We start from the raw sequence: 26,970 nt of genomic DNA, 5'->3' as shown, positions 1-26,970 counted from the left end.
TTGACCACTTGCGGTGCAGCACTTTGGTGGTCAACTTAGACAGGTGGTCAACTTATAGAGGGTAGTAATGAAAACTTCTTTTTTTTTTGTTGTTGTCCCATGCATTCATTTTTTAACTAATTGGAATACTTTAAACTCACTGTCATTGTTTAACATTACTTTAAAACAATAAGAAAAAATGTTGTTTAAATATTTTTAGAGATTATTTACCAGAATGACTCGAAAAGTATCATACAAATTTAAAATTTCTGTTAATCGATAAGAAAAAAAAAACAAAATGCCTCATTATTAATGAAAAACAACTTACTTCATATTAACAATTCCTAAAAATTAATAAGTCAAAAGTGACTCAAATTCTTCATTAGATTTTTTCTTGCACATTTTTAACCATGGTAATCTACTTCTCAACAAAATAACTCCTTATTGAATTTTGGCGCATTTTCCGAGACTTAACATGAGCCAATGTTTTTCGATGGAAACATAAATATTTATAGGTTTTTCTAAAATGTTTGGTTACTTATTTGAGGCACAACTGATGAAACTTTAAGTATAATCTAATGCTTTTGCCTAGTGGTCAACTTACAAAGGTTTTTTTTTACAGTACTCCAAACCAAAGTTGGTGTATAATAGTGGTCAAGATAGACAGGTGGTCAAGTTAGAGAGGTGGTCAAGTTAGAGAGGTTTTCCTTCATAATATAAGATAGGACTAATTCCGTTCCTGACAAAAGCGGTCAACTTCGACAGGTGGTCAACTTACAAAGGTGGTCAACTTTACAGGTTTTACTGTATTAATTAAGAAGCCACTCATATTCTTTTAGGTATTTCAAAAAAAAAAGCTTAGTTTTTCAAAAATTGCCGAAAATGCGTATTTTTAAAAAATGGCGAGAAAATTGGCAAAGGTTGCCAGTTTTCTGGTTTCCCGGTTTTTTGGTTCCCGGATTAAAGGTTCTGCACTGTATTTGAATATTTTACTGCATTATCATTTCTTACTGAGCCATTTAATATTGCAACAATATTGTTACAAGAACAACATCGTAAAATTCCATTTCTTGCCGAGTCATTCATCAAAAAAACCTTCTTAAATGGGGAAAAAAGAAACTCATACGCAGTGTTTTTTTGTTAAATGATTATTATTCAACAACTTTCACGGAAATTGTATATACGATTTTGTACAAAAAACACAGAGTAACGCTATTTTCACAGTGTAAAAAGTTCGTTTGAGTAAAAATTGTCTTAACACTTTCGGCGTGTCAAAAATACTGCCATTTGCCCAGGATTGCGTCTTTGATTGCGTCTACGTACTGTGCAGGAACCCAGTACAGCCAGTATCTCGAGGCTTCCGTCGTACCCAGTTGGATGCCCTGCGTAAGAGACATTTTTATCACATTATTTTCATGAAATTAAATACATAGAAACAATTGGCACAGTTTTTTTACATTAGTTTAAAACAAGCATGATAACAAAATTAAAAAAATTAAGAATTCACATTTGTTCAGCCTTAGTTCAATTCAAATGGATGGTAATTTACTAATTAGAAAATTATTGGAGCAACAGTTGCCATTGTTAAACACTCATACAGCAGCAGTCTGACGATAACCAATAGTTGACTTGTTAATACCTGAATAATATAACGGGAATTTCACCTTTTTGTCGAACCCAAATCTTTCCCGGGATAAGTCAATTTGCATTAAATTCAACAGATGGCAACACATTATTGAAGGTTTCAAAAGATAAGGTTCGTGTTCAAAGCATTTTATTTTTATTTTTGGAAAATAATGAGTCCCCACTTTGCCAGCCTCCCCCAACTTCAACTTTGATTTTTTTTTTCAACTATTATGCATTATTATACTTTTAAAGTATCAATAAATAACTGAAGAAAATGGATAAAGAAAACAGCTACTGTTTTTTTTCCTATCATGCACGTAAAATCAAGCCTCTGGACTAGAACACCCCATTAAAAGTTAAAGTTTCAGTAACTGATGAAATATCGATAATCGCACTTTAATTGGTTAAAGTAAACTTGGTTCAATAACGCACTGCTATTGGTCAGGGCTTACTTGAAGCTCTCTCGGAGGTCCTAAATTTTCTTACGTTAATCCTTTTCTTTTGTCTATATTTCATTCATTTATTTTTCATCGGTTGTTTTACATTACACGCATATTGATTGGTTAACTTACTAATCCTGGACTAAAACTATAAATAGTCCATGTGCTTACTCTGCTTCGGTTATTAAGTATTACATATTTTGTCATTGTTTATGTAGATAGTTTCTTCAACATTAATAAATGTGTTTTCGATCCACAGCATGATAATCATTTAATATTCTCAACAGTAACATTTAATCTACTTTGCTGTCAAATTTTTAATCAATTAGTAATTTTTTTTTCACACACTATTCAATCAAAAAAAAAAAAAAAAAAAAAAAAAATTAAAACTTGGATTCAAAATATTTGAAAAAAAAAAACAAGAATACACAAAATATTAGATATATCGGCATATTATCAATACTAAATATATTACGAAACAGCAATAACACTACTAATACAATATAGAAAATATGCTTAATAGCTGTTGAGGTTAACATAAAAACTAGCACATGCTCTTGGTTCGTTCTCTAGTGGCAGTTACGATCAGTAACCGTAATGGGCATGTTTGAACAGAGTAACAGGTCAGTCGGTTCGAACACACCCTATGTCTTTGCGAAAAGCACTGGGTGCCCTGTATAATACGAGAATTTTGATTGGTTGCCAGCGATTCAATATGGTTGCCTAAACAGAGATAACATGGAATTAAAATTAGGGATTGCTGTTGAAAATTATTTTCAGGAGGCGAGGGAAAAAATCGGGAAGTTAAAACGAAAATTCAGGAGTTTTAAGAGGCCCTTACAAGAAAAAATTAAATTTCAGGAGTTTTTCAGGATTTTCAGGAGGCGTAGAAACTCTGATGCACCAAGTGCCTAAGTCATCAGGATTCTCCAGTTCACATCTTGGATTGCATGGGACTTTCTGGGTGGCTTTAGCAATCACCTTTTGGTCTTCGACTTCCTCACAGTCAACGGGATCGCAGATCATAACTGACAAAAACTTTTCTTTGAGGTGGGAGTATAGAAGTGATAGGTATGAATAACTGCAGCAGAGCAACAAGCAACGATAAAGTTAAAAATTAAAAAAAAAAAAAAAAAACGACTGAGTCGCAACTATAGAATCAAGAGGGAAAACTGAAAATAATTTTAAAAGCCTTCATTATTCAAAATCAGTGTCAAGTATTTTACTTGCTATTGAATAAAAACTGGCAACAGATAAAATTTTAAATCATTGCGTTTTATTTCCTTGTCGGCCAACAATGAATTCGGTTATCAATCGCGTGAATGAAGGCTTAGCCGTTATTAAAATCTGCTTTGAAAAAACGTTATAATTCGAATTCTATGAAACATGGAAGTTCCAAAGTTATTCTCTGAGACGCGGAAAAAAATTCTTTTTTTTGGTATTAAATTTTAAAATTTTTAACTTTGTTTCACTGCAAAAATTGCGAAAAACCTTTTAGAGGTTTTTAATTAATATCTTCGTTAATGAATGTCATCCCAAGATGCAACCTAGCTAAGAACATTCTCACACAATCAACTTTTCTTTCGAACAAAAATTTTTTTTTCCAAAATTAGTCCATCCGTTTAGACTCTAGAGTACCACAGACAGACACACAGACACGTTAAACTTATAACCCCCTTCCTTTGTGTGTCAGGGGCAGGGTTGGCCAGATTGGACCCAATGAGTTTTTTTGAAAAAACCCATTATTTAGCCCACTTTCGGGTTTTCTAAAATTTTCTGAGAAGTTTTTAAAAAGTGAACTAATTTAAATACTTTCACAATTTAAACTTCTTTATATTTGTTCTTCACCACAGACAATGGACATAAAAAATGAATTTCGAACTTTAATAATATTTAACTCTTAACGGCATTAAAAAAATACTCCAAAGATTTTAAATAAATATATTTAATTTTTTTCTTTAACTGGTCAATAAGTAACTCAAATTATTTTGACTAAATCCTGTCATGTCTGATTTTCTCAATATTTGTAGATTGTACAGAGGAAACTACTCTAGCTAAAAGGCTTTCATGTGAATTATTTTCTGCAAACCAACACGTCACAAATCTCGAATAAACACAAGGTATATTTTTTAGAAATGAACAGGTGTTACAAACGGTCGGACAGAAAACAGAATAGGATGTACAGTATTTTCATTATCTTACGAAAAAGTTTAATATTTCTTACTCTGTACACAGAAATAGAAAAACAGGCAACATAAAATTCAAAGAAATGTCTTGATTATTTAAACTACTTGAGGTTCTACAGTAGCTTTGCATAACAAAATGAAATACAATAAAGTAAAATTTAAAAAAAAAGGGGGGGGGGTAATCAAAAATGAACAAATGCACAATAGATTTTATCACTCGAGAAATAACTTTGCTTAACTGTTGATGATCATGGAAACTAAAAAATTGAAACTTGATTATTCGGGTTTCGTCATTTTTTATACTTTTCTTCACAAAACGCTGAGCTTTCCAGTTTTTTTTACCTCAAGACAATTTTTGTGCTTTGTCCTTATACTTACACTACAATATGCTACCAGTACCCACATTTTCCCTAAAAAAAGACAAAAAACCCACATTTCTTTTAAAAAACTCAGCTTTATATAGTTGGGTTTTTTTTGGTTTTATTTAAAAAAACCCAAAAAACCCTGGGTGCATGGGCTTTTTTTAAAAAACCCGGGTTTTTGCCAACCCTGGTCAGGGGTTAAAAATAGCTTTTTTCCTCCCTCTCTCTGAAATATTGCAGTCTCTTAGACACAGACCATTGGAAACTCTGCCACTCAAAATTTGAAGTTCTGACCAAAATACTCAACTTAAAAAGCCCTCATTGAAATTCACTTCATTAAAAAATTCACTCACCATTATGTGATATTCTTCATGACCTTCGATGGACTCGCTGACGATGGTTTTGATGGAGTTCATGGGAATTTTGTCTGTCCGTTCTGAAAGAGAAATAAGTCATTATTTTTTGCCATTCCAAGCAGAATATTGACAACTGTACACGAGTTTATTAATATAGTGACCTTCCGATGACTGGCAGTCTTTCACACCAAATCAAACTAAAGCACCAACAAAGACAGATAGTTTTCCTGAACAAATAAAAAATATACAATCCGTTTCAAAAAGAACATAAAGGGAAACTGAGAAAACGAGAGCAGGGAAAGCTTTGCAAAAATATTTAATCATACTTCCCAACCTTCGAAGGAAAAAAAAAACAGGAGATTTTACTAGAGGTATATATATATGTGATAACCATCGACATATCCTCGCTACAGAATTGTTAAATTATGCTTTTAAATAACATAAATATTAAATTTAAAGTGAAATGGGGATTTTTTTTACAGATGTAAGCAAATTGGTAGCAGCAAGAAAAATAGACTGCAAAGGAGAAACTAAATAATAAGGAGTGAATTTGCTTAAAGTTTTGTACATTCTCCAGTCTCTACCAGAAAAGTAGCTACAAAAATTTAATCACTAAATATCGAAAAAAAAAAAAGGGGAAATCAATATATAATGAAAATACAATATAAAATAAGTAGGTATAGGGTAGCACATGTTAAAATAACTTCAAACGTTAAAAATAATTGAAATAATTTCAGGATGCAAAAGGATTGAAATCTGCTGCCATTTTCTGCAAAGCACGTGCTTTGTTGAACATGCAATGTGGAAAGCTTCTAAAAAATTAATTTTTACTAAATGAATTATAAATTTTCTTTTTCCCTGACATTGGTAGACTAGAAAAGGGCGCCATCTATTGAGAAGAAAGTGAAATTTTTGATGATTGACTGAAAAAACTGCAAAAACGGGAGAAAATCGTTAAAAAACGGGAAATCGGGAGATGGAAGCAAAAAACGGGAGTCTCCCGTTAAAAACAGTAGAGTTGGCATGTATGTTTAATAAATATTAATTTGGGGAGGGGGGGGTCAATTAATTCAAAAAGTAACAAAGTTTTTCTTAGCAATTCATTGAACTTTAAAATTTCAATGAAAGAAATGCACTTTGAGAGAGAGAGAGAGAGATGATTAAGAAAAAAGGAAACAATTTTTCATTGTTCGAAAGATCCATTACCAGCTTAGGCTCCAGATCCTCCATGTTGTAACAGAGTTTCAACATGTTTTAAAGCATACAGCAGATCAGGACTACCGTATTCTCCTGCATATTATCTGCGGCGGCCTATAATCCACAGGACTCGAAACTGGCCAGAAGCAAAAAAAGAAAAAAATTTCGTATAATCCGTGGCAGCACGCAATCCACGGATAATAAATACCATGCCAAAAAGTTAAAGTAGTTAAGTTTTCCCCTGTTTTTTTACATTTATTTTTCATAACTAAAGTACAATTTGTGACATTTTCACTTTTTTAATAACCTGTTTTATGATTTTTGTACTCGAGTGCATTACGGCCGGTTAAACCGGAGAACCGGTTAAACTCAGGTCGGTTAAGCGGAAGTCTGTTGACTTTGAAAAAAAAAGAGCAAAGTTGAGGAAGAGTAATAGATGAAAAACACACACATACACAAAGCCAGGGTTCATACTCTATTTGGATGAAAAAATTCCATGACTTTTCCAAGACTTTTTCATGACTTCAATGAAAATTTTCATGATCTCGTTACACGAAGAGAATAGCACTATTTAATCTCCAACTTGGTAATATTTGGAAATGAGCATTAGCAAAACATCTATATGAATGCCAAAGCCTCATTGAAGCACTTACTCGTAATGGAAAAAATATAAGTGTGCACACTTATTCTTCTTTGTCTTCATCATATAAATTTAAGTAAAGTAAAAATGCAGTGAAGCGAATATGATGATGCTTAAATGTCTGATATTCTTTTAAAAAACAAGCAGAATGATATTGAATGGGACAAAGGTTGAATGAGTCATCACTAAGTTTTAATAAATTTGCTTCAAAAGTTACCTTTTAGTGTCAATAGTGCCTTTAATCATCTACGTCTTGAGAGTATTTTGGTTCTTTGAAGTAAAGTCACATGGTTTAGTTCTTTATGTTTCTAAACCAGATCTTTTTTGAAAAAACCGTTCAGTAATGAATCAATCTTCTGATTCAAAAGTACTTGTTTTGTTTACAAATTTGCATACTTTCAAATGCATAGAAATTAATAGGTTAAGAAATTCCAGAACACGTTTAATTCCCGACATTGAACATAGCAGTTGGGTCGCATGGATTAGTTTTGCGTGCCGTATGTTGGGCACTACTGTTTTAGAGCATTAGAATTCCTCTTTTTCTGTATTCTATCGCCTGACTTAAAATCTGTATTTTCTAAAACATTCAACAAATTAAGATGAACCCTGATCAAGTTAATAATAAAGTCCTTACGAATGATGGAATCGAACTCGCATGCAATTGAATAGCTTTTTTTTTTTTTGAGTAGGCGTGGCAAAACTAAGAACGTGAAATTTTGCTACTACAGAATATGAAACATAAGTGTTGAAAATAACAGAAAATTCAAAATAAGTGATGTCCAGGCAGTAAAATCACATTGCAAAAAATGGCAAGCGGCTGTGACAGAAGTGGATGCGATGAGATTTCAAAATTCAGATTTGATTTTTGGATCTTTCAATTTTTCACTTTTAATAGTTTTTATGTGCTATAGTGTTAAACCACTCAAGATTTCTAATGCTCCTTTAGCTACTGTTCCTTTCTCTTTGTCCAGGACATTTTTCCATGACTTGAAATTAATTTCCATGACTTTCAATGAGAATTTCAATTTTCCATGACTTTTCCAGGTCTGAAATTCTATTATTTTTTTTCCATGACTTTCCAGGATTTCCATGACCTGTACGAACCCTGCAAAGCTCTTGCTCAATTTACTCAACCAAAACCAATACTCTAATATAGCACGCTAAACAAAAGTGCAGTAAACTCCCGATTATCGGCGGTAGGATTATCCGCGGGTCTTTTCACAATTTATTTTATTAACTTTTTTAACAGTCAATAAATATTTTTTAAACTTATGATTGTGTTACTGTTCGTTTTTCGCTTTAAATGTGTATATTCTTTTACATTCATTGTTAGTAGATGCAATGTAGTAATGTTTTTAGCTAGTATGTTTGGGTTTTATTCATATTTTTGAACTACAGTAGAATACCTTTATAACGCCGACCTACATAACGCAATTCTCTATGAACTGCACCACTTTTCAGAAGTAAACAATAGGTTTTGAAGTTTGAAAAATCCCTCTGTTTTGCCTTTGCTAACATAAAAATTGTTACGAAAATTACATTTTGAAAAAGTTTTTCATCTTTCCAGCTTAATTCAAAGCTTTTAAATGAAAATTAATATTTACAGTAAAGAAAAAATATCAGATGGCTGTCGAAAATGCAGCTGTTATGCAAACTATGAAGCTGGCAGAAGTGCAGGATAGTTCACTTTCCTTTCATTGTAAAGCATGTTTATTTGTGAATGATTAGTTGCATAATTAGTGTTTTAATACTCATTGCAGATAGAACTCATTCTGAAGTGCTAATATATATATATATATTCTGAATATTAGTTTCGAAATTTGTGAAATGATCTATATAACGCAAAATCCTGTATAACGCAAAAGCTCTGGCCCCAAGGTTACAACGGTCTTCTACTGTATTGTATACAGTAATATTGTTTTTTACCCATTGTTCGGATTATCCCTGGTTTTCGCTTGTCGGCAGTAACCGTGCCAACCTATTCCGCGGATAATCGGGAGTTTACCGCATGTGAAAATTTGAAGCAAGAATATCAGTTTGGAAATGGGCAACTTTCTCGACAAGACGGCACTAAAAACTAAGCAAATCTCGGGAGCGGAGACTCACCTTTCGTTCCTATCCAAACTTGATCGAGCTCCAACTTGAACGTCAGCCTCACTTTCCCGCCCGATTTGTTGACCATCCCCGAGAGGGGATACGGAGGTAAGGAGTCCTGCAGATGAGAAAAATAATTATAAATATATTCTCTAATAATGATCGTGTTTATATATTGAACGCGGAAAACAAATCGAGATGAAAACAGTCACCATTTTATGTCTAGATTTTTTTTAGAGTATCAGGGGTAGAAGTGATGGACTTGTCACATATAGGACATTTTCCACAAAAAATATAGGACAAATGTAGGACACATTATATGAATAGTTTCGCTATGAAAAAAGAAATAATACATACATATTATTTATTTGTTCTTATCAATGATTTTGTTTAAAAAAAAAACCTTCAAACAAAATTATAACTTACACCTGAAATGACTTTCCTGTAGTTGAAAGAATAATTTTTGAAAAAAGTGTAATTTGTAGATTAAAAAAAAAATAAGAACAAAGTGAAATTTATTGATAATTAACACAGCAACTCACAATTTTTGCAGGGATAGAAGTGTCACAAACATAGCTTATATAAATAAATAAAAACCGTCTTTGTGTTGAGAACTAACAGGAAATAACCAATGCTTTGTAGCACAAACATACAGATATTTTGTTCTATAAAATTCCACAAAAAGAAAAGGTTGCAAAAAGACTATTATAAGATTCCGATCAGAAAATGCACTGAACACAAAAATATACCCGCGAAAACAAAAACCAAAAAAAAAACCACGAAAACAAAACCAAAAAAAAAAAAAAAAACCACGAAAACAAAACCAAAAAAAACCATGCTGGAAAACAAAACAAACTGCTGTTGCCAAATGCAAAATTCTAAAACCAACTTCAGAATTCGTTCTCGAAACTCCACCCACTACAGTGACGTCATATTGCTGTGGCCAATGACAGAAGGTGCCTGTTGCAGGATTTAGTGAGTTGTGTTTTTTAATTTGAAATTCGTTTGCACACGTACTTTCGACGAAAAATCCGAAGTCGGATAGTTTATTTACCGTTGTTTTAAAGAGATAAATTGGATAAAAAAACAGGAATATAGGAAATATAGGACATTTTCCAAAAATATAGGAAATATAGGACGATTTTCATACTTTTTTTGAAAATATAGGATATATAGGACCACTTCGACCCCTGGAGTATGAATATGATAGCTATAGGACACAGCACATGGACGATATTTCAAAGTAAAAACTTATTTTCTGTGAAAGAATAATTTAAACATCGCTATCTATATACAGTTGGACTTGCAGGTGATAAGCTCCTCCCACTTAGAATTAATGTAGATTCTGCAAGGAAGAGGACTATGATTTAACTGTCAGGGAGAAAATTAACGTCTTAAAACCAGGGTTGGCAAGGTTTTGGACACTACGGTAAAAACCTGGGTTTTTACCCTGGTTTTTACCGTCCTGTCCAAAGCCCTTGTGTCCAAAACTGTCCAAAGCCACATTTTTAGATAAATTGCATTCTTCGAGAAAGCATCAAAAACAGAATAAATGTATCAAAGTAATTTTTACATTGAACATTTATTCAATGGAGAACATTCAACTTATTTATGCAGCTGATTTTAATCTAGTTACATAGAAGTTGAATTCTTGATCAAAATTTCAATTTCTTTGCATTAGTTTTTTTTTTTTTTTTTGATAATAGCAACCAAATCTCCCTATGTTTAAGCATGTGTGCAAATGAAAGCAGGGTTGGCAAGTGTTTTATGATCCTGTTCAAGGCCCTTGTGTCCGAAAGTGTCCAAAACTACTTCTTGAGAAACTATATTTTGTGAAAAAATATCAAACACAGAACAAAATTAGTAAAAAATTATTTTTTTGGCTATTTAATATATTTATTCGATGTGAACATTCAAGTATAAATATATAGGTAGTTTATTTATGAAGCTGATTTTAATGTAATTATGAAGAAATTAAATTCGTCATTAAAAATTTCAATTTGTATGCAGGAGTTTTTTTTTCCATAACCAAATTTTTCGACATTTAAGCATGTGTGCAAAAGAAAATGTTCAAAATACAGTGAAAAACAATTGACTTAAATGCAATAAGTTACAATTTGTCGTTTCAGAATGTATTAAAAAATATGGACTAAAAAAAGAATGACACAAGTTTTACAACATGGGTGTTTAATCATCAATTTCTTGTTCTTTAATCTATGATTTAAAAAATAATTTTCATTAAAACATCATGTAAAACTTATTTGCAAAAATCATTAAAAAAATTTAGCTTTTTTTTCACCTGAATATTGCACATTTAATAATATTCCTTTCAATTATAAATGGAACTGAAATTAGTTGTCTTGGTAGTACTGTGAATTTCCTCTCATAACTCTACCAACTGTTACAAAAGGAAATTTTTGTGTAGTAGTAATTGCCAATTTTTTTATGTAAAATATTTTTTAGAAAAAAGTATTATAAAAAACTCATTAATTAAACTTCAGTTATGCCTGTATTTATGCAATATGAATATTGCAGTCAATATGACTCGATTAGATTACACCCTTTTAATTTTAGCACAATTTTGGACAGTTTAAGACAGTTTCGGACACTTTTGGGCAGTTTTAGACAGTTTTGGACAGTAAAAACCACCTGTCCTGTCCCAAAGCAGTTTTGGACAGTCCAAAACCCAACCCTGCTTAAAACGCTTCAACAATTTACCCATGCTGAGTCGAAAAAGTGCTGCAGCAGAGCTGAAAATTTCTCAGCCCTTACTTTATAAGTTAATACAGATTTGAGAGGAGATTGAAAAGAAAGCGAAGCTACATGCTGTTACTTGAATCTAATTTGAAAATGTGGTCTACAAATGTCAGGGAAAAGGATACGCGACTCATGTTTCATTTCACCTATTACTATGTGTTTCGAAATTGCATACTTTAGTTTTCCCTTTTATGATTATGATATTCGCATACTGCTAATTTTGTAATTTATACAGTCGAGCCTCCATATATCGAACTGCCACATATCCAAATTTTTTATATATCGAAATCCCAGCAAATTTTAATGTTTGTTACATAGAAAAATTGTTTCTATGTACCGAAAAAATCTCTATATATCGAAACTTTTTTCGACACATTCTTTGATTTTTTTTTTCCACTTTAGACTGTTTGACTCATGAAAAATGAAGGTTAGTTGAGAAAATTATGTTTACAGTAAAGGTTGCCACGAAACGCATTAGGAATCTGGGGTTGAAGGGTGTGTAGATAGGTCGTTGTTTCGTTCTGGAGTTCTTGAATTCCTTCAAATTTATTTCAAATCTTAGTTGTAACCAGTAACATTATAAAATCAGTTTCGAGTTATCCTTTTAATTATCATTCCCAGTCTTTTTAGCTACAATAAAAATCATTCAAGTTAAGTGGATTGATTTTTTACTTTTCTCTCGATCCCATTGTCAAAACGAAAATCCCCTCATGTTGCGGATCAAGTTGAACTGCCGAAGAATGAAGATGTATGAAGGCACAAAAATGTAATTCCTGTTAATTTTTTATTTTTCAACTTTCATTTAATCCGAAGCTCGTATAAATTAGAAATTGGGTTTTATACACGAAAATTAGCTCTAATTTTTAGTGTTTTTGCAGATTTGTACGATAAAATGCGCATAATTTTGACATTTCTTTTCTGTTAGCTACTTTTACACAGTTATACGATCCAGTAGTAAAAATATGCATTAATCAGTGCAGTCTTAGCACATTTTTTTTTTCTTTTTTTTTTGACCAATGTTTAATATTTAATTTGGCACTTTTAATCTGAATCAAAATTGTTACATTGCTAATACTTTTATGAATATAAAATAATGAAGAATATTACATGAATGATGTATTCACATCATAAAAATATAGCACAACTTTTTGGTTATTTTAAATAACAAATGAACAATATTACTATGATTAATATAATTTTTAAAATGAAAAAATAATTTTAAAACAAATATATAATTTTTAAAAATAATTTTTTAAAAATTATATAATTAAAAAATTATAATATATAATACAAAATTATATAATTATAATACAAAAATTATATTTAAATATAATTTTTAAAAAAATAAATACCAAAAATATGATATTTTAAAAATAAATCTGGGATAAATATTGTGATATATATCATGATATGTATCGACTGATATATATATCAATGAACCCTGGTTACTAACTATAAAAATATTAAAAAAAATGTTTTTCAGAATATGAAATAAAACAAAAAAGATGACCAACCCAAGAAAATAGAGTAATTTTTTTTTGTGGATAAATCTCAAAAAAATTCCAAAAGTACTCGGCGTACTTACTTTAGCATTTTTTATTCCTGGTAATGCATCCTCCGGAACACCCCTGTCTAAAATTTTTTTATGCATCTAAATGAGAAAAAAAGGAACAAATAAATAACACAAATTAGGTCAGAATGACATTTGTCGAAGTTCAGAGATAAGGGCGAAACACTCACCTTCTGTTTACAGAGAGGTTCTTTCGTAGACGCTGTAAAGACAATAAAAAGAAAAAGTCACTTTTAGATATTAATGTATAATACAGGGTTGCTAGCAGGATTTGTGATTTTTTTTAAAAAATCAAAAAAGTTGGGATTTTTTATATTTATATTGGATATTTTTGATTTAAATCAGATTTTTTTAATATTTTTTTAAAATATTAAAATATTTGTAGATAATCATTACTTTACATCAGGGGCGGACTGGCCGACTTTGGCCCACCTCTGTAAATTAAAAAATTTAAATTAACCAGTACCGGATCTCAATTCTTCCGAATCGAGCAAAGACATTGAACTACCGCTATAATTCCTATTTTCCTTTAAGTTTCTAAAACAAGCGCAAAAGTTCTAAAAGAAGAGAGCCACCAAAAACAAAGAGCGGCCACAAAAAACTGGTCACACACAGATGTCACACACATACATACACACACAGACAGACAGACATTTTCCAAAAATAGTCGAAATGGACTCGGCACACCTCAAAACGTTCGAATCTGTCAAAATTTGAAAATTTGCACGAATCCAATACTTTCTTCTATATATTAGATATAGAAGAAAGTAATAAAAAAAATTTTTTTTTTTAATCGCCGATTTTTTTGCCAAGTTGGCGACCAAAATACTGGCGATGTATTGCCAAGTGTCCGCCAAATTATAAAACCACTTAAGTTTGCATTGAAATTAACAATGATTTCCACCCCAAATGTGCAAAAGACCCCTTTAGAAACATCCGAATGCAACCAAAAGGGAAGGTGCACAACTAGACCTAGAAGTCTAAGTACCAAATTTCAACTTTCTAGGACGTACCTACCGTTCTTGAGTTATGCGACATACATACGCACATACAGAAGTCACGAGAAAACTCGTTGTAACTAACTCGGGAATTGTCAAAATGGATATTTCGTGTGTCTCTTTGTTCTTAGGCACATATCCACGTGTGGTCGGGTCGAAAAAAAAAAAAAACTCAACATTCATTCGGGGGTGAGTAAAATGGAAATGAAGATTGATTCTTGAGAGAAATTCTTTTTCGCGAATACAATACTTCCTTTTTTGTAAAAAGAAGTAAAAAAATTGCTTTAGCAGCATGTAATCTTATATCTTTACACGAGCAATTCTTGTGGGTATGTATATTTATATTTCGTATCTCGGAAACGGCTCTAACGATTTGGATGAAATTTTGGTTTTAATTGTAGTTTTGCATTCTAAGTTGATCTACATCAGTGTTTTTTCTGTAAAAACGCGATTTTTTACAAAAAACAGTTTTTTAATATAAAGTCTAATTGAGTTAAGCCTTGAAGTAAACTGTGAGTTGACGCATCAGGCAGACGATTTGCAACCATATAACAATGAAAATTTCTCTTCTCGCTTTAAAGTTTTAAACTTGCTTAGGGTTGCCAGGCTTGGCTGATATTGGCCACTTTGGCTAATTTCAAACACACTTGGCTGGAAACAAATTCAAATGCATTATTTAAGTCGATGTAAGGCTTTTTTTCTTTTTTAAGTGAAACTATTGCTTGACCGTCCTATTTTACTTTATTTATTTTCTTTTTACACATCAAATAGTTTAACATGTTTTTTAAATCACGCATCTAAATTTTATTTCGGAGAAACGTATGTCTTGAGACTGTTTATGTTTTGTTGAGACAGTTGTTATCATTTGTTGGTGTGGTTTGTGGATCATGAGTTTGGATGGACATCATGCTGTATGTAGCATTTTCTGGCAAGTGACCAACTACAGCAAAAGTATTTATTCAAAAAGAAAACCTCAATTGGGATCAAATCGTGAAACGCATCATTGTATGAAAGGAAGTATTCGGTTAAAAACCGATTTCACCATAGCAAAACTTGCTCCAAGGTCAAAATATTTTAATTACTGATAAGAAAATTGTATAGTGGAAACAAACGTAACAGATAGTTTAAAGTTGACAGATAGTTAAATGTTGATTTAATGACATTCAGAATCTCCTGTGTTAGGTAATTTAGTGTTATAAGAAGGTCGAGTGCTTAATATTTTGTTAACATGAAGCTTTTCAAGTATATTTGGAAAAGCATTGAACCTTAAAAAAACACGAGTTGACAAAAAATAATTCTTTTAAAGCCGAGCGAGGCTCGGTCCTCCAGGTATGTGAAAAATAATCGACAGATGCATAAAATAGTTTCTAAATTAGAGCCAGTTTTTTTTTTTGAAAGAATTACACAATAATTTGAGGATACTTTAAAAAAGAGACATACTAAACATACATTTAGTATCTTGGCTGCAAGGTATATGAGCGGGACCACTCAAACAAAGGTGCAGGGCAAATTTTCAATATTATCCTGAAACAACCCTTGGGAAAAAAATGCTTTCCATACTTTGGTTCAACACTTTTAAATGAACACTAAAGAAACAAGTACCGAGATATTCTAGTATAAGTTTTCGCATAGCTCAAGATAAGCATAAACAAAACTTTTTTGTACAAAATATAAATATCACATATCTCTGAGTGTTAATATGTTTTTTGCGTTTCATTTTCTTATTTTTGAAAATCTTTACTTTAAATTTAAAAAAAAAAGCCTTAAAACGTTCTCGATTTTTGTAAAGAAATTTTTTATTTTTGTGCAATATTTTCCACTTTTAACGAAAAAAAAAGAATAAAAGGAAAAAAAAAAAACAACCATTTTATGCATGGTAGTCGTTTTTTCACTAAAACAGTTGCAGTTCTTTTACAATAGACTGGAAAATAGTCATTTTTGCTGATAATTTGGTAAAATAGTCATCATAGTCTATGCTTTAAAATAGTAGCTTTAGTCGCCTTTTTAGTGGCCAGTGGCAGCAAACCCCTCAAGGTCCTGAGCAGGGGTACTTTGAACTTAAATTTTTGGAAGGAGCAGAAATTCTCAATTTTGCCAATAGAACTCCAAATCTTGCCCTATCGTCAGACAAAATTTGTCAAATGAGGAAATTTTTAGGGGGTCACAGCGACCAAAGCCCGACTATCTAAAAGTGAGGCCCAAGGCCCACAATAATTTTGAGGCCCCCTGAAGACTATTATTTTAAAAATGTGTGTATTTTTTGTATAGTTTTAATGCTATGCATAATTCTTTAAGCAATTTGGGGCCCCTTAGGAAGAGGGGGCCCCAGGCCAAGGCCTAGCAGGCCTGTGCGGTAATTGGGGCGCCCCTAGTCCCGAGGTGTGCAGTACAATGCTCTTCCACTGTGTCAGTGATTAAAAGATCAAGATATGCGAATCCCCAGTGGTGCCCATTCCCCCCCCCCAAGTTCAATGCCGCAAATCCATCCCCCCTTTTTTCTCAACCGTCTTTCTCTTTTTCATTTTTGAGCTCTTTTTTTTATTTCATTAAAAAAAAAAATTTTCATTTATTTATTTTTAATTATTATTATTATGATATAGGAAAAGTTCTGTTGTATGCCAATGACATACACATACACACAAACTAAATATACAAAGGAAATTAAATGTAAACAGAATGAAATAAACGAAAAGATTTTCATTAAAAATAAAATCAATATAAATTAACCTAAAAAAAAATATCAGAAAATTAAAAAATCCTCTCCCCCCAAAATTTCGATGGCACAACTTGCGCCATAACCCCCCCCCCCCCCCCCCCCCCCGTAGACACCCCTGCTAATCCCCACACCGATAGCAATAGGCGGACAGCAAATCAAGCGTGAAATGTACCGGTCACCTTCTCTTCTTGGTAAGTAAATAAATACATAAAATGTTTTTTATTTAATAATTTACTTTTAATTACAATTAACGTATTATTAGAAAAGTTCTGTTCTAAGCCAATGACATACACACAAACTAAATAAATAAACGAATTAAAATATAAACAGAATAAAACAAACTAAACCATTTTCATCTTTACTAATAATAAAGCTGAAAGTCTGTTTGGATGTCTGTGATGCGCATAGCGCCTAGACCGTTCAACCGATTTTCATGAAATTTGGCACTGAATTCGTTTGTCGCATGGGGGTGTGCACCTGGAAGCGATTTTTCGAAAATTCGATGTGGTTCTTTTTCATTTCCAATTTTAAGAACACTTTACCGAGCAAAATATCACAATGTGGACAACTAAGTTAAGAAATTATCATAACGTGGAACCGCAACATTTGAAGCAAATGAATATAGCAAATTAGCAAGAAAATAATCATCCAATATTTGTGAATATAGAGACGAATCAAATGACCTTTTCATTTTCTACTATGGCATACTTGCCAACCTTCAAAGAAAGAAAAACAGGAGATTCCACGAGAGGTACATAGGCGATTCACCAGCGACATATCTTCGCAACAGAATTATTAAATTATGCTTTTACATAACATGAATACTAAATTTAAAGTGTAATGGGGATTTTTCACAGATGAAAGCAGCAAGAAAAATATACTGCAAAGGAAAAACCAAAAAACAAGGAGTGAGTACAAGTTTCGTACATTCCCCAGTCTCTACTAAAAAAGTAGCTACAAAAATTTAATTACTAAAATCCGAAAAAAAAAAAATCAATATATAATTAAAATAAAATATAAACTAAGTAGGTATAGGGTAGCTCATGTTAAAATAACTTCAAACTTCCAAAATAATTGAAATATTTCCAAGATGCAAAAGGATTGAAATCTGCTGCAACTTTCGGCAAAGCACGTGTTTCGTTGAACGTGCAAAGTGGTAAGCTCCCAAAAAATTAATTCTAACAAAATGAGTTATTAATTGGAAAAATTCTTATTCCCTGACATTGGTAGACAAGAAAAGGGCGCCATCTGTTGACAAGAAAGTGAAACTTTTTCATGATTGACTGAAAAGAGTGCAAAAACGGAGGAAAATCGTAAAAAACGGAAAATCGGGAGATGGAAGCAAAAAAGGGGAGTCTCCCGTTAAAAACAGTAGAGTTGGCAAGTATGCTATGGGCAAAGCCGTGCGGGTAATACTAGTTAAGAATAAATCAATAAATTAATTTAAATAAATAAATTTAAGAAAATTAAAAATCCCCCCCTCTGTGGGCATCCCTGCGAATCCCCACACAGATAGCAAATCAAGGGTGTGAAACATACCAGCTGCCTTCTCCTCTTTCGAATCCTGTTCGGTGGGAGTGTTGACGGCCAAGACGTCGTTGAGGGTTGAACCCACAACCATGACCTTAACGCCCTTCGTGAACCCGATGTCCCTCAGGGTCCTCTCGTCTTTGCACAGACCTGGTGGGAGAAACGGACATTAAATACACCGAGATTAATGGAAATAAACACGAAGCACTTAAACGCCCCCCCACATTCCTTTGCTCTCACACACAACACCTGCCGTGGGCAGGTAAATGGCAGTACAGTAAAACCTGTAAAGTTGACCACCGGTCTAAGTTGACCGCTTTTGTCAGGAACGGAAATAGTCCTATCTTATATAATGAAGGAAAACCTCTGTAACTTGACCACCTCTCTGTCTTGACCACCTGTCTATCTTGACCACTAATATACAACAGCTTTGGCTTGGAGTATTGTAAAAAACCCTTTGTAAGTTGACCACCAGGCAAAAGCATTAGATTGTACTAAAAGTTTCATCATTTATGCCTCAAATAAGTAACCAGACATTTTTGAAAAACCTATGAATATTTACGTTTCCATCGAAAAACACTGGGCTAATGTTAAGTCCCAGAAAATGAGCCAAACTTCAATAAGGAGTTATTTTGTTGAAAAGTAGATTACCATGTTTACAAATGTACAAGAAAAAATCTACTAAGGAATTTGAGTCGCTTTTGACTTGTTATGAATTTTTAGAAATCGTTAATATCAATTAAGTAGTTTTTCATAAGCAATGAGGCTTTTTTTTTTGATTGATTCACAGAAATTCTAAATTTGTATGATACTTTACGCGTCATTCTGGTAAATAATCTCTAAAAATATTTAAACAACATGTTTTCTTATTGCTTTAAAGTAATGTTAAACAATGAAAGTGAGTTTAAAGTATTCCAATTAGTTAAAAATTGAATGCATTGGACAAGAAATGACAACAAAAAAAATTCATTACTACCCTCTATAAGTTGACCACCAAAGTACTGCACCACAAGTGGTCAACTTACACAGGTTTCACTGTAACTGCAAATTATTCATTTTTTTTGTCATCTATTGTACGTTACCTTAATTGTTTGCACAGACCTGGCTTTACTGGTCGTGAACTGGTCGTAAACCTCGCTTTACTGGTTTCCGCTGAAAAAAAAGGTGCGGAAAAGATGTCTATTCCAACTTTTCCCCATTGTTAGTATTGAATCCAAAACGCGTTTCTTCAAATATCTCGGAAACTCATTTCTGCAGATACTGCCGTTTGCCTGCTCACGGCAGAACAATGCTGTCGTGGGCAGGTAAATGGCAGTATCTGCGGAAATAATTTTCAAAACATTTGAAAAAATGTGCTTTGGATTTCGTACTAAACACAGGGAAAATGTTGGAAGTAAGACTTTTCCTTCAGCAGAACCCAAATAAGCAGGCTTGTACAATAAAGCTAGAGCACGATAAACGATAAAAATGCAAAAAGAAAAAAAGAAAAATGTTCAGTTACCGCCCTTTACCTGCATGTGGCAGGATACACCGTTTTTTATTCAAATAATCTTCTTCGCAATGGGGCTGTAAAAGAGACCTTTTGCAGACCCAGTCTGCCGTGTTAAGCACAAAAATGGGATCTGCAGCCGATCTCCAAACGAGAAGCTTTACGCCCATATAATTGATATTCAGATTAATCTAAGAATTTTTTTAAAAATATCTCCCATTCACAAATGGCTGTAAAATGTTGTAATTTAAGTGAAATAGATTACAATGAACCAACTGGTGACTTATAAAATAGTCTCCCCCTTTTTTTGAAATAACATTTGTGTCATAATGATTCAATGCCACTTTGATAAATAGACATACAGTCGAACCTCCACATATTGAACTTTCACATATCGAAATTTTCTATACATCGAAATCCCAGCAAATTTCAATGTTGATTACATATAAAAATTGTTTCTATATATCGAAAGTATCTCTATACATCAAAATTTTTTTCGAGATATTCGTACAATTTTTTTTCCACTTCAGACTGTTTTTGTCTCAAAAAATAAATTAATAAATTAAAAAAAAAGAAGGTAAGGGAAAAAATTTATATTACGTGACGGTTGCCGCAAAACTCATGAGGAATCTTTGGTTGAAGGTTGTGTAGAAAAGTTGTTGTTTCGTTCTGGAGTTCTTAAATTCCCTCAAGTTTATTTCAAATCTTAGTTGTAACCAGTAACACTGTAAAATCGGTTTCAAGTTATCCCTTTTGTCTGTTGATTATCGTTCCTAGACTTTTTAGCTGCAGTAAAAATCATTCAAGTCAAGTAGATTAATTTTTTACTTTTCTCTCGATTTGTCAAAATGAAAATCCCCCCCATGTTGCGGATCAAGTTGAACTGCCGAAGAATGAAGATGCATGAAGGCGCAAAAATATGTAATTTCTGTTAATTTTTCAGTTATTAACTTTCATTTAATGCGATGCTCGTATAAATTACAAATTGGGTTTCATGCAAGAAAATTAGCTTTAATTTCAATGTTTTAGAAGATTTTTAAGATATCGTTTCTATGCATCGAATTTTTTTTCTGGCAATTTGCTACTTTGATGCATGGAGGCCAAGCCAAGTGGGACCCTTCAAAGCAGGGCTAGACCTAAAAATATTTCAAGAATTTCCCTAAACAACCTTTGGAAAAACAGGGGCCAATCCAGGATTTTTTTTCTTGCTACCTATTTTTGTTAAAGTATTGCATCATTCTATTTTTGTGAAAGTTTTTTTTTATCAGCATTGTTTTTGAGAAATTTTAGAGGCATCCTAATTTTTGTAAAAGAGAAGTAGAACAAGTGAAATTTCAGTTTGAAAAGTGTAAATGTCATCTAGTATCATTTTTAACAGGTTTCGTTTTTTTTTTTTGGGGTGGGGGGCGGAGCTAAAAACTTAAGAAGTACGAAAAATACCATCGTCATTTCAGCTTAATAGGCTATGTACTGCGTACAATATAGGAAATTATGAGAAAAACGGTTTCCCAAAACAGATGTTGAAAGATTGCGATAATATTGAATAAATACACTTAGGCGAGAAACAGCTAAAAATGAGTTAAAATACCACAAAAAGGTTTCTATTTGAGCGATTGTTCATATAAACCTGCTTAGAATTTTATTTTATGAGTAAGTTTTGTTTTAAACAGAGAAACAAATTTTATATTTAAAAATGCTAATTTTTGTGAAATTTTCGATGTTTTTGTGAAGATACTGATTTCATTACTCGATTTTTGTGAAAGTACCGATTTCAAAACAAGATTTTCGTGAAGGTACCGAAAAACGGTAGCAAAATCAGCCTGTATTGGGCCCTGAAAAAGAAACTGAAAAAACATTTTCAAGACTTGAGTATAGCTCTTTTAAGTGATGAACACTAAAGAAACAAGTCCCGAAACATTCTTTTAGAATGAGACGTTGTCGGACTGTTAATTCAAGGCAACAGCAAAAGCCTGACTGCATGAAAAGTTCTAGAAAGGCCACATTCACGACATTTCCGATCAAGTGGAAATGAGCCCTCGTTTTTAAAAAATGAAGGAAAAAAGGCTACAAGAGTTTAAAGAGTAAGATTGTATTGATATTCATTCAGAAAGCAGGCAGAAGGTAACAAAAAAAATCGATACAAACAACTTTTTGCAAAAAGCATTATTAATTATAAAAAATATAAGTTATAAAAACTAAACATGATTGCAAAAACGAAACTGATCAAGAAAAAATACGAACATCACACATTTATGAACGTTAATATCTTTATTACATTTTATTTTCCTACTTTTTTAAACATTTTTGAAATAAATGAGTTTTTTTTTCTTATTTTTTCTGGAAAGTAAAGGGTAAATTTATAAAAAAATTTAAAATCTTTTTAATAATTTTTTTGCTGCAGAAAAAAAAATAAGAGTTTTTAAGTATATTAGCCATTAGTAGCCTTTTTTAGCAATCAATTGCAAAATCTTTTTTTTTTTTTGTTTTTTTGCACAAACTGAGATTATATTAGTTGCCATAGTCATTTTTGGTTCTTTTAAGTCGACACTGGCAGAGCTGATAACAATACTTCCAGATCGGCAACTTGCTACACCATAACTTTAAAAAGTTCATTAAGGCAATTTGCTAAAAATTACAATTTGTGATATGATAACTTTTAAGCCAAATGAGTTTTTTAAAAAACTGGCAACTTACCTTTAAACATAACTTTCTGCATGGAGGCAGGAACACCTGAAAAAAAAAATGAAGATTTTTTTAAAAACTTGAAAATGCAGCACAGAATACATTTTGTTTAGAGGGATTGGAAGTAGCAAGTTTAATTTGAGATATCTTGTCAAGAACTGCAAGGTGGTTAAGATTCCTTTCGTTTGCAAGTGAAAAAATTCAGTCGCTGGATATGTTGCAGGCATGGATGTAGGACATCCAGGGTTGCAGGTGGTGAGCTCCTCCCACTTTGAGAGAGTTAATGTAGCTTATGGAAAAACAAATTCCCTTCTTTTAGTAAAGCAGAGGACTTTTTCTCCCTGTCCAGTTACCTTAAAAACTTCACTTTAAATGGTCAAACATTCTATCCATGGAGGAAGAGAGCCATGATTCAACTCTCGGGGACAACATAAATATTTTAAAATGCTTCGACAATTTACTCATCCTGAGTCAAAGGAATGCTGCAGCAAAGCTTTAAAATTTTTTAGCCCTTACTTAGTCAGTTCCTAAAAAATCGAGACTAGATTGAAAACAAAGCAAAGCAAAATGAAAATTTAAACCATGCTGTTAGTTGAATCTGCTACGTGGTTTACAAATGTCAGGGAAAGGGATGCATGAGTATACGGTGGTATTTTATTTTACCAGGGGTCTGTCCAGAATTCTTCACAGGGTCCGTTTTTTGTGAAAAATCAAATAATTTTGCAAAAAAAAATCTGTTAAAAACAAAATTTTAGAATTTAGAGAGGGCACAAACTGCATCATTTAAACTTAAAGTTGAGTGTTTTCCTCTTCTATGTTGAGAATATCATTCTGGGATGTTTTTCTAGTATTTGGCGAAGGGGGGGGGGGGGCGGCATCGCTCTCTCAAGTAGTAATATTTATCTACCATTCCACATTATGTTAAATTATACTAGAAATATTTCTGTACAGTATTTAAAATAATAAATAAATAAATAAAATTCAGACAAGGGTTCAGCATTTAACTTTTTGACCCAAGACACTCTTAAAAATCACAGAATTTCGTTTAAAACTTGCAAATTCCATGATTTTAACAAAAATAAAAAGAGATTTTATTTGTTTACCTCTTAACAAAGCGTACTAAACATCAACTAGCATGCATTTTGTCCTTATTATCTTCATTGCTTTAAAGGCTAATGTGCTAAAATCTGACTTTCATCTAAATTGTAGTTTCTTAAGGGTTTTGAATTTATTACTACTTTTGTGTAACAAATTATAAATCTTTTCATAATCATGAAGATTTCGCATTGACGCCATATTTGGTCATTCGCAAGATGGAAATAGACGAGACTATTACTTGCCTAAGATTCCAAAAACAGAATTGGATATTTACCTCAATACAAACTATTGAAGATAACATAAAATGTACAATAAATCATGTTTCTTTTTAAGTTATTTTCATGAAAAATGTGAATTATTATCTGCACAATTGTATTTGATCCTCATCGCTTTGGAAGCTTTGCTATAAACTGAAACATTCATCTAAAATGCAGTTTCCAGCCAACTTCTCATTTACTAATTTATTTATTCCTTTTTTTTTAGATTCAAAAACCTATTTTAACATAAATCTTCTATTCGAATAAATATGTATCGAATAATTGTTTTTTATAGTGCACAGAGTTCTAATTTTAATCAAAGCCCCCAGTGAAAACTGCCCCCCCCCCATCCTTTTTTTTATACTTTAAAACTCGGCGACAGTGGGGCCACTGGCCAGTTGGAAAATTTCTGAGTCTTTAACTTTCCAAGGGATTTATGTATTTAATCTGAAAACTCAAAATAAAACTAATAATAATACTGCAGATTATTTTCAGCTGCTCAAAATAGTGTCGCAGACTGGGTAGAAAGTTTCTGCTATTGGGCCTGTATTTTGAAAGCATACTTGCCAACCTTCGAAGAAAAAAAAAAACAGGAGATTCCACTAGAGATGTATAGGTGATTCACCAGCGACATATCTTCACAAAATAATTATTAATTGTGCTTTTAAATAACATGAATACTAAATTTAAAGTGAAATGGGGATTTTTCGCAGATGTAAGTTAATGGGTAGCAGCAAGAAAAACACACTGCAAAGGAAAAACCAAATAATAAGTAGTGAACTTGCTTAAAGTTCTATACATTCCCCAGTCTCTTTCAGAAAAGTAGCTACCAAAATTTAATTCCTAAAATCCGAAGAAAAAAAACATATAATGAAAATAATATGTATAATAAGTAGGTATAGGGTAGCACATGCTAAAATAACTTCAAACTTTCAAAATAGTTGAAATATTTTCAAGATGCAAAAAGATTGAAATCTGCTGCAATTTTCGGCTTTGTTTGGAAAGCTTCCAAAAAATTAATATTTACTAACGGAGTTATTAATCGGAAAAATTCTTATTCTCTGACATTGGTAGACTAGAAAGGGGCGCCATCTATTGAGAAGAAAATAAAACTTTGATTATAATCGGAAAAATTCTTATTCTCTGACATTGGTAGACTAGAAAGGGGCGCCATCTATTGGGAAGAAAGTGAAACTTTTTGATGATTGACTGAAAAAAACGGGAAATCGGGAGATGGAAGCAAAAAACGGGAGTCTCCCGTTAAAAACAGTTGGCAAATATGTGAAAGCAACAAGGGAAGGGACTCACCGACGAGGGCTTCGAAGTGCTTCTTGAGCTCGAGGATGGTTTCGTCGAGGGGGAAACAGATGTCGTGCTTCTGCTTGTTGAAGATCATCTTGAAGTCCACCAGCTCCTTGCTCTCCTCGAAGGAGCCCACAGGAGTCCCGTCCGCAGTCCCACAGGCACCTACCGTTGACAGTCACTTATTAGAATGCACACACAGATTGCCAGACCATGGAAAAATAACTGGATGTTTAAAACTCAAAAGGTCTTTTTTCAAACTAAAACTTCCAATACTTAACCTATATATATACATATTAATTACAGTAGAATACCTTTATAACGCCGACCTGTATAACGCAATTCTCTATAAACCGCACAACTTTTCAGAAGTAAACAATAGGTTTTGAAGTTTAAAAAAGCCCTCTGTTTTGCTTTGCAAACATAAAAATGGTTGGGCAAATTAAGTCAAATAAAAAGATGAAAGTTTTTCATCTTTCCATCTTACTTCAAAGCTTTTACATTGAAAATGAGTACTCACAGTAAGCAGAAAATACCAGATAGCTCTTGAAAATGCAGCTGTTACGCAAACCATGAAGCTAGCAGAAGTGCAGGATTTTGATTGTGAAACATATTTATTTGTGAACAACTCATTGTAATATTGGTGCTCTAATACTCATTGCAGTTAAAACTCATTCTGAAGTGCTAATATATATTCTGAATATTAGTTTGAAAATTTGAAATGACACATATTACGTCAAAACCTGTATAACGCAAAAACTCTGGTCCCAAGGTGTGCATTATAATGGTCTTCTACTGTATTTTATTTGACAAAAAAAACACACACACACACACACTTTTGATATTCTAATAGTTTTCTCCAAGGGCACCCATATGGGGGGGGGGGGGCAAGTGGGGGCCCAAGCCCCCTCACCCCCTTAGAAATGAGAACTTCCTTGCTTTTAGTGCTTTTTTTCTTTGTAAAAATGTGTACAATTTTTTTTCCAGCCATTTATGAATAAGTTATTGAATATGTCAAGTTTTGATATCTCTTTTGAATCTGATCTGAAATCGGTTTTCATGGGGAAAATATTGCTGCTAAATCATGGCGGAAATTTTTTGCCCCCCCCCCTAAAATTTTGCATATGGGCACCCTTGGTTTCCTCAGTCAAAATATTATACATATATGATGAGTTCAATTAAATTGTTAATGTTGATAAAGTTACTTTTGCAGGGGCCAATTCAGGATTTTTTTCTCACTATCTATTTTTGTGAAAGTATTGCATCTTCTATTTTTGTGAAAGTTTTTTTTATCAGCATTGTTTTTGTGAAATTTTAGAGGCATCCCAATTTTTGTAAAAGAAGTAGTGGAACAAGTGAAATTTTAGTTCGAAAAGTGTAAATGTCATCTAATATTTTTAACAGGTTTCGTTTTTTTTTCTTTGGGGGGGGGGGGAACTAAAAACCTAAGAAGTACGAAAAATACCATCATAATTTCAGCTTAATGGTCTATGTACTGTGTATAATATAGGAAATTATGAGAAAAAACGGTTCCTCAAAACAGATGTTTAAAGATTGCGATAATATTGCATAAATACACTTTGGTGTGAAACAGCTAAAAATGAGTTAAAATACTACAAAAAAGGTTTCTATTGAAGCGATGGTTCATATAAACCTGCTTATAATTTTATTTTATGAGTATATTTTGTTTT

General features: G+C 32.4%; 1 protein-coding gene across 1 annotated transcript; it reads right to left on the bottom strand.

The window, feature by feature from the left end:
* Positions 1-1,133: 1,133 nt before the first annotated feature.
* On the bottom strand, positions 1,134-25,436 carry LOC129216855 (ubiquitin domain-containing protein UBFD1-like; the record flags this gene model as incomplete). The annotated part of the gene is given in 8 exon segments (XM_054851067.1): positions 1,134-1,361; positions 4,947-5,029; positions 8,893-8,998; positions 13,223-13,288; positions 13,378-13,409; positions 18,461-18,601; positions 22,635-22,670; positions 25,286-25,436. Coding segments are annotated over 8 exon segments (726 nt in total), but the record flags the coding sequence as incomplete, so codon positions are not given.
* Between the last annotated feature and the right edge of the window lie 1,534 nt (positions 25,437-26,970).

This window comes from Uloborus diversus, chromosome 2 (genome assembly GCF_026930045.1).
Source record: "Uloborus diversus isolate 005 chromosome 2, Udiv.v.3.1, whole genome shotgun sequence".
Classification (NCBI taxonomy): domain Eukaryota; kingdom Metazoa; phylum Arthropoda; class Arachnida; order Araneae; family Uloboridae; genus Uloborus; species Uloborus diversus.
Note: the sequence above shows the minus strand (reverse complement) of the source record. Positions and strands in the feature narration are given on the sequence as shown.